This window comes from Bison bison, unplaced genomic scaffold (genome assembly GCF_000754665.1).
Source record: "Bison bison bison isolate TAMUID 2011002044 unplaced genomic scaffold, Bison_UMD1.0 scf7180017864374, whole genome shotgun sequence".
NCBI classification, from domain to species: domain Eukaryota; kingdom Metazoa; phylum Chordata; class Mammalia; order Artiodactyla; family Bovidae; genus Bison; species Bison bison.
This window is the reverse complement of record NW_011494946.1, coordinates 5,830,074-5,846,872: the sequence shown is the minus strand read 5'-3', so window position 1 is coordinate 5,846,872 and position 16,799 is coordinate 5,830,074. Positions and strand designations below refer to the sequence as shown.

At 38.8% G+C, this 16,799-nt stretch overlaps 1 protein-coding gene across 2 annotated transcripts in view; it reads right to left on the bottom strand.

Moving 5' to 3' along the window:
- Positions 1-11,926: 11,926 nt before the first annotated feature.
- The window catches only part of COL6A5 (collagen, type VI, alpha 5), a 160,932-nt gene continuing 156,059 nt past the window's right edge, over positions 11,927-16,799 (bottom strand). For both annotated transcript variants that reach the window (XM_010856741.1, XM_010856742.1), the window contains one exon: positions 11,927-12,739. In XM_010856741.1, the coding sequence (XP_010855043.1) occupies positions 12,720-12,739 (20 nt within the window). In that variant the 3' untranslated portion in view covers positions 11,927-12,719. The remainder of the gene's footprint in view (positions 12,740-16,799) is intronic.

Sequence of the window (16,799 nt, the reverse complement as noted above, 5' to 3'; positions counted from 1 at the left end):
AGGCATGTTTGCAGGCAGTTAGAAGAAGTCTCCCAACTAGGCAGTTTGCAAACATTGGCAGGAGTCCTGCAGACATCCTCTCCCATGCTCACAGGAGGGTAAACAAGCCTCCTGTCTACTAGGAGGCTTATGTGAGAAGGAATGCTATCGACTGCCTCACCATGCAGTCAGCCCATTCTATGGAACAGTGATGCGTGTGAAGGTGTCTGAGGTTCTATCCCAGATGGTGCGCAGGCGAATTCTTAAAAATGTAGCCAGTGGGAATGCCAAAGTGAAAATTGCTGCTGCACTACGCTATCTAGACTGACAGAAGTGTCACAGTGGTGGCAAGCCAAGTCTGCTGTAAAAGGCTTAGAAAGCCATGATTAGCACTCTCCAAATTTGTGTACAACCCTGTCTCCTGGTCTACCCTGAAATTTATCACCAGCTTCCCACATAGAGTCTTTAGGATGGCTCCTAACTGCCTCTGAGCAGCTGCTACAAAGCTGAATACTAATGCGCCATTGCACACGCCACATCTCACAAAACCAGTCTCAGAGATGAGAAAACTGGACGTTCTAAGAAGTTAGGCAACAAACCCAGCATCACCTAACCAGTATGTGGTAGAACAAGTCTTACACGTCACAAGATTCCAAATTTCTTCCTGGACCATCTTCAAGCCTACAGGATATCAGATAACAGAACAGGGTCTTCAGCATCCAAGCTGCGAAGTGTGGTCCACTTATTACTGCACTCGTGTCCACCGGACAGAAATCCTGCTGGTCTGGCGTGAGGGATCTCACACAGGTGCTGTAGAGGGAGTTGAACACAGCCAGCTCAGCACAGTGGAGCCCCTGTAGTGAGAGTCACCATAACACTGACCCAACTTTTTCACAGCCATGGATGCAACACCCACAGCTGGCTGGACACCCTGGGGACACAGGTGCTGTAGGAGGGTGACAGGAGAGTTTGGCTGATTTTAACAAAGACCAATTCTTAAGATGAGGTCACTGGTTGAAGGGCTTCAGAAAGAAGCTGTAGCTACCAAAGAACCAGCAAATCCTTAATCAAGAAATTTATAAAACGAGGGAACTTTAGAGAACATGGGTTCAGTATCACTATTTTGCTAGTAACGGTGATAAAGTGCAGGAAGAGAATAAGAGGTAATATTACCATTTTCCATATGCCAGGCATTGTGCTAAAAATAATTTCTCTTAGTCCAATGAACTGGGTACTTTTTTTTTGAAAGTGTGATTTTTAAAAATTTAAGCATGTTTTGCATCTCACTGCTAGTAAAAGTTTTACTTTTACTGAGGTATAGTTAATTTACAATGTTGTGTTTGTTTCAAGTGTACAGCAAAGTGATCACTCATAAATATGTGTGTGTGTGTGTGTGTGTGTGTGTGTGTGGATACGTGGTAAGGAATTTGCCTGCCATGCAGGAGATCTGGGTTCAATCCCTGGGTCAGAAAGACCCCCTGGAGAAGGAAATGGCAACTCACTCCAGTACTCTTGCCTGGAAAATTCCATGGACAGAAGAGCCTGGTGGGCTACAGTCCATGGCATTGCAAGAGTCAGGCATGACTTGGTGACTTAACAACAACAATGCATATATACATATGCTTTTTCAGATTATTTTCCAGATACTACAAGATATTGAGTATAGTTCTGTGAGTTATATAGTAGGTCTTTGCTGTTTTACTTATATTCCATTAATCCCACACTCCTAATATACCCCCCCTTTGGCAACCATAAATTTATACTGTAAGTTTATTTATGTTTTATAAATAAGTTCATTTGTATAGTTTTTTTTTTCTTTTAGATTTCACAAACAGTGGTATCATGTATTTGTCTTTTTCTGTCAGATTTACTTCAGCAACTGTGAACACAGAATTTTACACCCAACAAAAATAGCTGTTCAGAGTGAGTCCAGGTTGCAGAGTTGTCCAGATCTGTCTAGGTTCATCATGTTGCTGGAAATGGCGTTACTGTATTCTTTTTTATGGCTCAGTAATATTCCTGTGTGTGTGTGTGTGTGTGTGACATCTTCTTTACTCATTTATTTATCAGTGGAGCTAGGTACAGTCTTTATTCTCACTCTACTGATGAGGAAATCAAGGCCAAAGGATGTAGCAATTCAATAAAGGTGGCACAGCTAGTTAGGGGTAGAGTTAGGGCTAGAATTCAAGCACCTGATGTCTCATGGTGACTATTTTTTCTGTACTTAAGAGCCAATTTTTCTTCTCATGAAAATGCACAAAAAGAATATCATTTTTGGGAAAACAGGAAAACCCAGATCTATACCCCTCTTTACCTTGAATTGTGTGACATTTTCTTTCCGAGCCCTGGATTCCTCACTTTTACAACGGAGATAATGATGGCTTACTTTTCCTTTTTTGTGTGCATCAGCATTCAATGGAATAATGTATATAAATCACCAATTATAGCATCTGGTATACAGTAAGAACTCAACAAATTAGTGATTTTTTTTTCCTTCTTCCTCTTGTCTTAGGTTGGAAATAGTGTCTGTTTTGTTTCAATATCTGCCCTTTTAGATAGTAACCACCAAACATCATATTGATCTTCCTAATGGATTGACTACACATTTCTACACATGTGAGGACACATATTATGAAGCATTTCAACAAAAATTCATATGGACAGTCTCCCTTCTCTGTGAACACAATGGGATATATGGTTTAAACAAAATACCTTTTCTAAGGACAAAGATCCAGGAAAGGCAATAACTTTTTGCTGTGGTACTTAACTAATCAAGAAAATGAAAATATTAGGAAATAATTTTAATAGATACCAAAATGACTCCCGTGCCTGTGTTCCAAATATGTAAATGGTACTTAGCTGGCATTCAGCTGCATGATCGAACCACCCTTGTTGTTGTTCAGTCGCTTGGTCATTTCTGACTCTTGGTGACCCCATGGACTGCAGCACACCAGGCTTCCCTGTCTTTCACCATCTCCTGGAACTTGCTCAGACTCATGTCCATTGAGTCAGTGATGCCATCTAACCATCTGGTCCTCTATCATTCCCTTCTCTTGCCTTCAATCTTTCCCAGAATCAGGGTCTTTTCTGATGAGCAGGCTCTTCACATCAGGTGGCCAAAGTATTTGAGCTTAAGCTTCAGCATCAGTCTTTCCAATGAATATTCAGGATTAGTTTCCTTTAGGATTGACTGGTTTGATCTCCTTGCAGTCCAAGGGACTCTCAAGAGTCTTCTCCAACACCACAGTTCAAAAGCATCAATTCTTTGGTGCTCAGCCTTCTTTATGGTCCAACTCTCACATCCATACATGACTACTGGAAAAATCATAGCTTTGACTAGACAGATCTTCATCAGCAAAGTAATGTCTCTGCTTTTTAATAGCTGTCTACGTTTGTCATAGCTTTTCTTCCAAGGAGCAAGCGTCTTTTAATTTCATGGCTGCAGTCACCATCTGCAGTGATTTTGGAGCCCAAGAAAATAAAGTCTCTCACTGTTTCCACTGTTTGTCCATCTATTTGCCATGAAGTGATGGGGCAGGATGCCATGATCTTAGTTTTTTGAATGTTGAGTTTTAAACCAGCTTTTCGAAATCACCTGGTGCTAAGAATGCCCAGTGTCTACACTGCACCCTGTACCAACCCTGGGCATAAGGTTCTGGCATCAGCAGTTTAAAAAGCTCTGAGGGGTTCCCAAGGAGCTATCAAAGGCAAGAATCACTGGGGTACACCTGAGCAGTTGTTCTCAAAGTGTGGTCCTGGGACAAGCAGCCTCAGCCTGAGCTGGGAACTTGTTAGAAATGCAATTCTCAGGCCTCACCCCAGACTCACTGAATCAAAAACTCTGGGAGGGGGTGGAGCTTTCCAGGGGATTCTTCTGTACAGTCAAGTCTGAGAACTGCTGTTCTTGGCACCCAGCTCTCTCTCCCTCATTCTCTGTCACAATCATACAATTATCATGTCCTGCTCATCTTACCTTTTAGATATCTCCCTTCCACTAATTCCCAACCTGAGCAACACTGCCCACTCTTGCCTGGATAACTACCTGATTATGCTGTACCTAGTTCTTCTCCCCTTCAATTCCCTCTTCCCTCAGCAGCCAAGACCAGTCATGATAAAAGTTCAACCACATCCTTCCCCCAGTGCCCCCAGAACAGAAGCTAAATGTGGTCCACATGGTTCTCTATGGCTGGCCTATATTCACTTCTCCATCCTCATCTCCATCACCACTAAGCGCAGTTAGCAACACAGAATTTATATAGTCAATCCTCCTTCCCCAGGAACACAATAAGGTTTATGGTTTAGACAAAAACATATTATTTTAAGGACAAAGATCTGGGAAAGACAATTTATTTTATGGTTAGATTACTTACTTGATTTTTGCCTGGCCATTGTCTCTTTTTTCTTCCAGATCAATGAACCTATTCTTTATGATGCTTTCTCTAGGCTGGGGTAAGGAGGCCTACATATTTCTGCCATGCTCTCTGCTCACTTCCTCCTAGCACTGCTACATGAAATCAAAGTGATCTCTTTTTCTGCCTCAATCTTCCTGGCTAAATCATTAGTTCAAGGTATAGGTCACCTTTATTTACCTTTGTTAGTTGCTCAGTCAAGTTGAACTCTTTGCGATCCCATGGACTGTACCTCTGTCCATGAAGTTCTCCAGGCAAGAATACTGGAGTGGATTGCCATGCACTCTTCCAGAGGATCTTCCCAAACAAGGATCAAACCTGTGTCTCCTGCATCACAGGCAGATTCTTTACCACTGAGCCACCATAAAAAAGGGAAGCCCTTGTTTACATTTATATCCCCTAATTGTGGCAAACTGCATGTTACATGGTTGATCACCAATACTGATGCCAAGCTGAAATGAAAATTAGCAAAATGCACCTACTCATTGGCAGAACTTCAAGCAAGTGAATTCTAGGCCAGCACTTAAACATAGATATGCCCAGGAATCACCTGAAGATGTTGTTCAAAGTGTAGATTCTGGTCCAGTTGCCTCAGGTTGACACCCAGAAATTCTGCATTTCTAACAAGCTCCCAGGTGATGCTGATGAGGCTGGTTCACGGGCCATCAACTACCTGGATTGTGGCCCTCCAACACCATGAAACACAGGACACTTGTAGATCAATTTATGTCATACTAGGAACAATTTTTTTTACCTTGAAGAAGTGCTAAGTTACTGAGAGGATAAAAGAATTTATGGGGGGAGGGATAAACTAGGAGTCTGGAATTAACAGATACACACCACTATATATAAACTATATAAACAACAAGGACCTACTGTGATGTACAGGGAACTATGCTCAATATTCTGCAATTACCTATATGGGCACGACTGAGCACACACAGGCAAATACGGGAGAACATTATGAAAAAGAATATATGTATATGTATAAACAGAGTAACTGCATTGTACCCCTGATACTGACCCAGCACTATAAATCTAAGTGAGTCATATTAAAAAGAGATGACAGGCTGTTTACCAGCCTGTTCTCACAATATCCATCAACCTAGAGTCTTAGATATACTTTTTTTTTTAATTTTCTTTATTTATTTTAATTGGAGGCTAATTGCTTTACAATATTGTGGTGGTTTTCACCATACACTGACATGAATCAGCCATGGGTGTACATGTGTCCCCCATCCTGAACCCCCCCTCCCTCTCCATCCCATCACTCAGCGTTGTCCCAGTGCACCGGCTTTGAGTGCCCTGTTTCATGCATCGAAATTGGACTGGTCATCTATTTTACATTTGGTAATATACAAGTTTCAGTGCTATTCTCTCAAATCATCCCACACTCACCTTCTCCCACAGAGTCCAAAAGTCTGTTCTTTACATCTGTGTCTCTTTTGCTGTCTCACATACAGAGTCATTGTTATCATCTTTCTAAATTCCATATATATGTGTTAATATACTGTATTGGTGCTTTCTTTTCTGACTTACTTCACTCTGTATAATAGGCTCCAGTTTCATACACCTCATTAGAAGTGATTCAAATGTGATCTTTTTAATAGCTGAGTAACATTCCATTGTGTATGTGTACCACAGCTTTCTTATCCATTCATCTGCTGATGGACATCTAGGTTGCTTCCATGTCCTGGTTATTGTAAACAGTGCTGCGATGAACATTGGGGTACACATGTCTCTTTCAATTCTGGTTTCCTTGCTGTGTATGCCCAGCAGTGGGATTACTGGGTCGTATGGCAGTTCTATTTCCAGTTTTTAAAGGAATCTCCACACTGTTCTCCATAGTGGTGGTACTAGTTTGCATTCCCTCCAACAGTGTAAGAGGGTTGCCTTTTCTCCACACCCTCTCCAGCATTTATTGTTTGTAGACTTTTTGATAGCAGCCATTCTGACCGGCATGAGATGGTACCTCATTGTGGTTTTGATTTTCATTTCTCTGATAATGAGTGATGTTGAGCATCTTTTCATGTGTTTGTTAGCCATCTGTATATCTTCTTTGGAGAAATGTCTATTTAGTTCTTTGGCCCATTTTTTGACTGGGTTGTTCGTTTTTCTGGAATTGAGCTGCATGAGCTGCTTGTATATTTTTTAGATTAATTCTCTGTCAGTTACTTTGTTTGCTATTATTTTCTCCCATTCTGAAGGCTGTCTTTTCACCTTGCTTATAGTTTCCTTTGTTGTGCAAAAGCTTAATTAGGTTCCATTTGTTTATTTTTGCTTTTATTTCCATTACTCTGGGAAGTGGGTCACAGAGGATCCTGCTGTGATTTATGTCAGAGAGAGTTTTGCCTATGTTTTCCTCTAGGAGTTTTACAATTTCTGGTCTTACATTTAGATATTTAATCCATTTTGAGTTTTTTTGTGTGTATGGTGTTAGAAAGTGTTCTAGCTTCATTTTTTTACAGGTGGTTGACCAGTTTTCTCAGCACCATTTGTTAAAGAGATTGTCTTTTCTCCATTGTATATTCTTGCCTCCTTTGTCAAAGATAAGGTCTCCATAGGTGCGTGGATTTATCTCTGGGATTTCTATTTAGATATGCTTCTGAAGAGACTTCTAAGAGTTGTCTTGTGAGCCAGGCTCCCACACAGTGATCATCCTCATCACAGGGGATGAGAGCTTCCTTCTCAGCAGCATTTGTGTAGAGGACAACTTCTAGCTCTTATCAGACTTCTTAACACAGAATCCAAATTCAGCTTGGGAAGTGAAAGCCAGGGAAAATAGAGGGAGCCAAGTAGGAAATTAGCCAGGCTCAGCAAGACAGAGCTTATTCATTCACCCTTTTCTGAGCAAAGAAAAATTATTGAGTGCCTATTAAGATCCTAGCGTATCATGAAAGGAGAGGTGCAAGTATGGTCAAGGAGGGGCTGAAGGAGAAATTTAGTCAGAAGGACATTCCAGAGTTGTGAGTCAGAGATGGAAAGAGGTTCTAGCCGAGGGAGTCCCATAGAGGCTGCACAAATTTTCGACTATGACTATTCAAATTCTCACCCCCACCACTCACACTCAGATAAAAGAGTTAGGAATCCGATTTTAAATGTCACATGAAGTCTTCCAGAAGTATCACAGGATTATTAGTCATCTGTTATTCTGACCAGCTGTTCTGCAGTGTATCATCCATGTCAAGACTCAGGGGTCTTTTCTTCACAGAATCCCTGGGGAAATGTGTGCTTAATGCATGTGCTTTTGTTCCTTTCTGAGAGCATGCAGTTTTGTTTATAGGACACTCCGAATTCAAACAGGTTGGCTACTGGGAAGTGGTTCAAGATTTTTTTTTTAAGTTTGTTAAGGTTCTTTTAAGCCTAAAAAATAAGACTTTTCAGCAACTAACAATACTTGCTGTGGCCTCAGCTTCCAGTAGTCCCCAGATCCAACCCAGCCACTCTGGGTCCCTTCCAAGTTCTGCTCACACACTCCCAATCTCCCCACTCCAGTGCACAAGTGCACATATTTCTGTTCTGTTTTCTCAGCTTTCCCTTATCATTTCTCATGCCAACTCTGACTTCCCCATCAAACTAAACTACATTTCTCTTTCAAGATGACTTTGCTCATTCATTCAATCTTTATTGGGTGCCTTTTAAGTGCCAGGGACCATCTGGGATGTTGGGGATACAGTGATGAACTAATAGGGATGCTCACTTCAGTGCCCCTTGGGGACATAGAGAAGTGGATGGGCAAGCCAGTATACCAGTATAAGCTTCCCAGAGTCCCTTGGACTGCAAGGAGATCCAACCAGTCCATCGTAAAGGAGCTCAGTCGTGAGTGTTCATTGGAAGGACTGGTGTTGAAGCTGAAACTCCAATACTTTGGCCACCTGATGCAAAGAGCTGACTCATTTGAAAAGACCCTGATGCTGGGAAGGATTGAGGGCAGGAGGAGAAGGGGACGACAGAAGATGAGATGGTTGGATGACATCACTGACTCAATGGACATGAGTTTGGGTAAACTCCAGGAGTTGGTGATGAACAGGGAGGCCTGGCATTCTGCAGTCCATGGGGTCGCAAAGAGTCGGACACGACTGAGTGACTGAACTGAACTGAACTGATGAGGACCCAGAGGGAACAATCCAGGAATGGGAGAATATATAGTGGGACTTCAGAGGGGAGGGTGTTTACCCTGCTCAGCTTCAAGAATTTATGGAAGGTGTTTCAACCAGGTGAGACCCAACCAGAGGATGAACAAGAGATAGGGAGAGGAAGAGGTTCCTTGCAGGGGAGAGAGATTAGGCTGAAAAAGTGAGCAAATGCCAGATTTTGCAGAATCGTTTAAGACGTGGAAGGAGTTTGTACTGTTTTCTTTAAGGAACTGGAGGGAGAGACCTGATGTGAATTCTATTTCTTCTTTGAAGTTTCTCCCAGTTATTCAAATCCAAAGTGTTTTTTACTCCTTCTTTGATTTCCAAAGCAATTACTGGCTCTACTTAGCAGCCTTACTCTGTATTCATGCATTTTTATCATCCTGTGATCATTCTCTGTTGCTGGTTCTCAACAGCACAAATTCCAGTATTCTACTTTTGGCTTGAATGTTCAAAATACACAATACACCTATTTAAAAGTTCCCTATATTTACAGTGCAATTGTTTCTCCAGTCAATGTCACTTAATTTCACCATTTTTACCTCTTATATGCATCAAATTGTGACCACTCAGATATAAAATTCACATCAAAATTGAAACTAATTTTATACATTGATTCAAATTCTGTGATATACCAATGAAGGAGAAAAGTTTCCCTGATGCTTGGTGTTAAAGGTGTTTTATATTTTATATAAAAATGATCCTTGCCCTGAGTTTTTGTTTCAAGCTTTCTGGAATATATATTCTATATATAATATATATGCATATATAGATATACATATATATATGTACACACATATACACATATATATGTATATATGTCCATAAATATATATGAATACATATATATGAATATATGTACATTCTATATATACATATATAGAGAATATATACATATATGTATATAGAGAGAATATGGACGTGAGAGTTGGACTATAAAGAAAGCTGAGCACCGAAGAAAGGATTCTTTTGAACTGTAGTGTTGGAGAAGACTCTTGAGAGTCCCTTGGACTGAAAGGAGATCCAACCAGTCCATCCCAAAGGAAATCAGTCCTGAATATTCATTGGAAGGACTGATGCTGAAGCTGAAACTCCAATACTTTGGCCACCTGATGTAAAGAAGTAACTCATTGGAAAAGACCCTGATGCTGGGAAAGATTGAAGCGGACGACAGAGGATGAGATGGTTGGATGGCATCACCGACTCAATGGACATGAGTTTGAGTAAGCTCCAGGAGTTGGTGATGGACAAGCAGGCCTGGTGTGCTGCAGTCCATGGGGTCACAAAGAGTTGAACACGACTGAGCAACTGAACTGAACTGATATATATATTTGTATATATATGTATTATTTCCTCACAATATTAACATGATTCTAGGTATAGCATAAGGCTTTACTTGAATTTTACATTTATTTCCATGACTTGGCTTACACTTTTTACATCATGAAATATGTCAGGCATCCAAAAATGTATAAAAAAATTATAAAAGGAAAACTCACTCTCCACCACCCAGCTCAAGAAATAAACATTATAATGACAACTGGACCTTAGCTTTACCCCTCTGCACTGAAAGATAACTGCTGTCTTGAATTTGGTGTTTATCATCCCCACATATGCTCTATCTCCATTTGTGGGTACTCATAAACAATGCATGATATTGCTTCTCAGATTTTAGGATGTTATATGAATGATGTCATAATGTATCCTTCTGCAACTCTTTCCAAGATTTGTCCATAAATACAGCTCTAGCTTATCAACTTAATGGCTGTATTGTATTCTATTCTATGCATATCCCACATTTAGGACACTTTGGTTGGTTCACATCTTCACTAAAACACACCATGCTGCAGCGAACGTACTTGTATTTGGTTCCTTGAGTATCCTATGTAAGACTTTCTACAGGCACGTAGATCTAATGTGAGTTTGCTGGGTTGTAGGACATGAGCATCATAAATCTAGCCAGACGTGGCTAAGGATGCTAGACAAGACATTTCATTCTCTCCTCAGCATCGTGTGAGTTTCTCTGGCCTCACATTTTAAAAAATTGAAGTGTAGTTGACTTAGACTGTTGTATTAGTTTCCATTGTAGAGCAAAGTGATTCAGTTTCACATACATGTATATACATGTATGCATGTCTGTGTGTGTGTGTGTATATATATATATGTATATGAAATTGCTCAGTCATGTCTGACTCTTTGTGACCCCATGTACTGTATGTAGCCTACCAGGCTCCTGTGTCCATGGGATTTTCCAGGCAAGAATACTGGAGTGGGTTTTCATTTCCTTCTGCAGGAGATCTTCCCGTCTCAGGCATTGAAGCTGGATCTCCCACATTGTAGGCAGACACTTTACTGTTTGCACCACGAGGGAAGTCCATATATATATATATATTCTTTTCCTTCACACCTTATTATAAAATCTTGAGTATAGTTCCCTGTGCTGTATAGTAGGTCCTTGTTGGTTATCTGTTTTATATACAATAATGTGTCTGTTAGTCCCAAATTCCTAACTTATCCCTTCCACTCCCTTTCCCCTTTGGTAACCATACCTTTGCTTTCCATGTCTATGGGTCTGTTTCTGTTTTGTATATAAGTTCATGTGTATCATTTTTCAAGATTCTACATGCAAGGGAGTAGTATTCCATTTTACATATGTACCACAGCTCTTTTATCCATTACCTGTTGATGGCCATTTAGGTTGCTTCCATGTCCTGGCTATTGTAAATAGTGCTGGAATGGACTCTGGGGTCATGTATCCTCTTAAATTATAGTTTTCTCCAGATATATGTCTCAGAGTGAAATTGCTGGATTATATGATAGCTCTATTTTCAGTTTTTTAGGGAACCTCCATATGGTTCACCATAGTTGGCCTCACATTTTTTAAATTTAAATTAATTAATTTTAATTGGAGGACAATTATTTAGACTATTGTGATGATTTTCGCCATACATCAGCATGAATCATTCATAGGTATACATGTGTCCCCCTCATCCTGAACCTTCCTCCCACTTCCCTCCTTACCCCTTCCCTCCAGGCCTCATATTCTTGATAACCCATGTCACTTTTAGATTTAGGGATCTTACGTACTCTTAGGGGAAAATAAAACTTTATTAAATGAGTAGAGTTTGCTCTAGAACTTCCCAGGGAGCAGTAAAGGCTACTGTAAAAATTTTCGACAACCTAGAATTAGTTGATTCGATTACTTTAAAAATATTTGAACACAAGAGTATTGTTAAGGAGAATTATAGAGAAAAAGTATAAAAGTGCCTTTAGTAGTACCCCCTTAACATAGTCACTTTAAAAATATACAAGGTATACTCACTGACTTGGTAATTATCCTGCACTGGTGGTCTAATGAGTCTGCCTTGGGCTACAGTGAAGTAAAAATGAACAGAACAAGTGTCCATGTCAAACTTGTCTTTATTTTAGAACTTGTCTCTTGCTAACATTGCAATTCCCAAGAACAGTTCTGTCATATAGAGTACTCATGTTTTTCCAGAATGTTCTGTTTTGTCCGCAGCCAAAATCAAGTACAAACAGAGTAAAGCAAGCTAAAATATAAAACAGATGATCACAGCACACAATAGTGCTTTATAAAATTAGCCTTATCTCACTTTTTTCTTTCTTACAAATGTCATTGTTTTGTAAATGTCCTGGAAAGGGCAAACATTGTCTATGATGGTAGCAGCTGGGCAGATGGGGTCTTACACATCAATCAGTGTTAAATGCAGCTCTAGGGACATACCAGAAATGAAGACATGGGCACGGACTTTCATTTCTCAAAAACAGAAGGCATTCCTGGGAAATTCTAATCCAAAATCCTTTTTACTCCAGTCCAATGTGAGATACAGATACGATAAAAAATGATGACAAAAATATCCTGTAGGCAGGTGCATCATTACAATTGATGCCTCATACAGAGTTGTCAAAGAAAGGATTCAGTTAACTCTTCAAAGTCAATTATCCCAGTTCTCGGGAGAAAGGAAATCATTCCTAGTTTCTTGGGTCTGCTCATTGATGTCTTCACTCAGAGAAGTCTTTCCCTCAGATTCGGAACAGAACAAATCTAACATGTTATTAGTTGTGAAAAATTCCTGCCACTTATGACTCCACTTCTAATAGATGATTTATACTTCTTAGTTAGAACCGTGTGGAATTTCTCATGCCAATGGAGCTATATTCTTTTCTGCTATGATCATCTTGTGTCTTCACCATCTGCAAAACAAAAATATGTTGCTCTTAATGTCACTGGATTTATTTAAAATATTCCCTTTAGAGTCTATTCCTTTTCATGCCACATAAGGAAAAAAATGGCATACTTTTGCCATTTTCAATAGTCATGATAAAATAGTGGTGTGATCATAGGTATAAAAGAACAACATGTAAATGGAAGTATAGATATACTTCTTCCTGGGAAAATACTGGTACATTGATGATCTGAAATTTGATGCTTAGCCTATTTAGTGACTGGTAAAAGAAAAGTGCAGAGATAGAAGGGTTCTGCCCAGAATCCCTCTAATCTTTTTTTTTAGCATTAATTTCTTTTTTTTTTTTTTGGCGGTAATCTCCCCTCCTATCCCTCTTCCCCACTCTTCCCTGATCACCTCCTTGTGAGCTTAGGCTTCCAGCATCAGCTCATACTGGTCTTTGGAATGCTGGTGTCCAGCTACTGGCTTTAACCTCATAGAGCCAGAGTACTTGGGAGTTCAAGGCAACTTTTGACCAATCAACAGTCTATGAAGGAGTAAGAAAGCCTCTAGTCAAGAAAACTCTGAAGCACAATTCACAGGAATAGCTTGGAAAACTGTAAAACATTGATGAAAGAAATTGAAGATGATACAAATAGGTGGAAAGATTTATTATGCTTATAAATTGGAAGAATTAATATTGTTAAAATGACTATATTACATAAGGCAATCTACAGATTCAACTCAATCTCTTATCAAAATATCAGTGGCACTTTTCATAGAACTAGAACAAATTAACTCTAAAATCTGTATGGAAACCCAAAAGATCCTGAATAGCCAAATCAGCCTTGAGGAAAATAGAGTGAAGCCATAGGCATCATGCTCCCTGATTCCAAACTATACTACAAAAAATCCAGTCATCAGAATAGTATGGTACTAGTAGAAAACAGACATATAGATCAATGGAACAGAATTGAGAGCCCAGTGATAAACCTATGTTTATATGGTCAATTGAACTACAAAGAGGGAGACAAGTATACACAATGGAGAAAAGGCAGCCTCTTCAATACATTATTTTGGGAAAACTGTATAGCTATATAAAAAAGAATCAAACTGGACTGCTTTCTCACACCATAAAAGTAAACTCAAATGGATTAAAAACTTAACTCTGAAATCCTACAACTCCTAGAAGAAAACATAGGCAGCATGCTTTCCTAAAGGACTGACTCTTTATCAAGACAAACAAAAGCAAAAATAAACAAATGAAAGTTCATGAAACTAAAAAAAAACTTTTGCAGTTAAGGAAACTATCAACAAAACAAAACAGAAAAAGGCACCCTACTGAATGGGAGAAGATATTTGCAAAGGATATGTCCAATAAGAAATTAATATGCAAAATATACAAAGAATATTTATATATATACACACATATATATAAATGTGTATTGTGTATATATAAATAAATAATGAAATTATATATATATATATAATCTATGTCTATATAATGAAATACTACTCAGCCATAAAAATGAAATCTTGTCCTTTGTGACAACATGGATGGATCTAGAGAGTTTTATGCTAAGTAAAATGAGTCAGACAGAGAAAGATGAATACCACGTGATCTTGCTTATATGTGGAATCTAAAATTCAAAATAAGCAAACAAAACAAAATAAAAATAGACTCATAGATACAGAGAACGAATAGGTGGAAGCTGGAAAGGATTCAGGGGATTAAGAGGTACAAATTTCCAGTTACATAATAAATAAGCACATTGGATATGTACTTTCTTTGATAAAATAATATTTCTTATGATTTACATAGTTTTTCTGTTTTACATAGTTTTTCTTCAGAATTCTGAAGCTGCAACTTAGCTCATTCATTTTTAAGGACATATCCCCATGTAGTCTAATTGGCAGAACTAGGCTTTACTGTAAAACCAATCAACTAGTCCTTACTGTAAAAGAATTTCCACCTTAAAAAGAGTCTGATTTCTTCTTCCATTTGAAATAAGTATATTGCTAAGGATCTCTGTTATGACATCCTGAGATTTCATTCTGAAATCCTTGAATGATTAAGGCTCTTGCTATGATTCTTTCAGTGTGGTGAAACCATGCTTGCTCTCCTTCGGTGTTTCTCTTGTAATGCTCTTTGCTTTGTTCTCAGAATTTTCACTCAGGAAAGCTGTATCCTTTGACAAGGGAAATGGAACAGGCCAGTTTACTAAATGAAATGTATCATAACTCCAATCATGCTCACTCTGTCACATATGTGGATTCAGGATATCCAAACATGAGTTCCAATACCCAAGCTCTAGCAACACACGTCCTCTGTAACAGAAACATGTACAGGATGGGAAAGATCTGAATCCTTACCTGGTATAAAGAAGGCCTACAGATCCAATATTTATGTATTTGTTTATTTTTTCTGTTAGTTCCTTTTTTGTGTGTGAAGATTTTAATATAAATTTATTTATTTTAATTGGAGGCTAATTACTTTACAATATTGTATTGGTTTTGCCATACATGAACATGAATCTGCCACAGGTGTACACATGTTCCCCCTCCTGAACCTCCCTCCCACGTCCCTCCCCATACCATCCCTCTGGGTCATCCCAGTGCACCAGCCCCAAGCATCCTGTATCATGCATCGAACCTGGACTGGCGATTCATTTCATATATGATATTATACATGTTTCAATGCTATTCTCCCAAATCATTCCACCCTCTCCCTCTCCCAGAAATCCCTTGCATTCCTATACACTAATAATGAGAAAATAGAAAGAGAAATTAAGGAAACTATTCCATTCACGATTGCAACAAAAAGAATAAAATATTTAAAAATATATCTACCTAAAGAAACAAAAGACCTATATATAGAAAACTATAAAACACTGGTGAAAGAAATCAAAGAGGACACTAATAGATGGAGAAATATACCATGTTCATGGATTGAAAGAATCAATATAGTAAAAATGAGTATACTACCCAAAGCAATCTATAGATTCAATACAATCCCTATCAAACTACCAACGGTATTTTTCACAGAGATAAAACAAATAATTTCACAATTTGTATGGAAATACAAAAAACCTCAAATAGCCAAAGCAATCTTGAGAAAGAAGAATGGAACTGGAGGAATCAACCCGCCTGACTTCAGGCTCTACTACAAACCCATAGTACAAGACAGTATGGTATTGGCACAAAGACAGAAATATAGATCAATGGAACAAAATAGAAAGCCCAGAGATAAATCCATGCACCTATTGACACCTTATCTTTGACAAAGGAGGCAAGAATATACAATGGAGAAAAGACAATCTCTGTAACAAGTGGTGCTGGGAAAATTGGTCCACCACTTGTAAAAGAATGAAACTAGAACACTTTCTAACACCTTACACAAAAATAAACTCAAAATGGATTAAAGATCTAAAAGTAAGACCAGAAACTATAAAACTCCTAGAGGAGAACATAGGCAAAACACTCTCCGACATAAATCACAGCAGGATCCTCTATGACCCACCTCCCAGAATATTGGAAATAAAAGCAAAAATAAACAAATGGGACCTAATTAAAAATAAAAGCTTATGCACAACAAAGGAAACTCTAAGCAAGGTGAAAAGACAGCCTTCAGAATGGGAGAAAATAATAGCAAATGAAGCAACTGACAAACAACTAATCTCAAAAATATACAAGCAACTCCTGCAGCTCAATTCCAGAAAAATAAACGACCCAATAAAAAAAATGGGCCAAAGAACTAAATAGACATTTCTCCAAAGAAGACATACAGATGGCTAACAAACACATGAAAAAATGCTCAACATCACTCATTATCAGAGAAATGAAAATCAAAACCACAATGAGGTACCATTTCACAGCAGTCAGAATGGCTGCTATCCAAACGTCTACAAGCAATAAATGCTGGAGAGGGTGTACAGAAAAGGGAAACCTCTTACACTGTTGGTGGGAATGCAAACTAGTACAGCCACTATGGAGAACAGTGTGGAGATTCCTTAAAAAACTGGAAATAGAACTGCCTTATGACCCAGAAATCCCACTGCTGGGCATACACAGCAAGGAAACCAGAATTG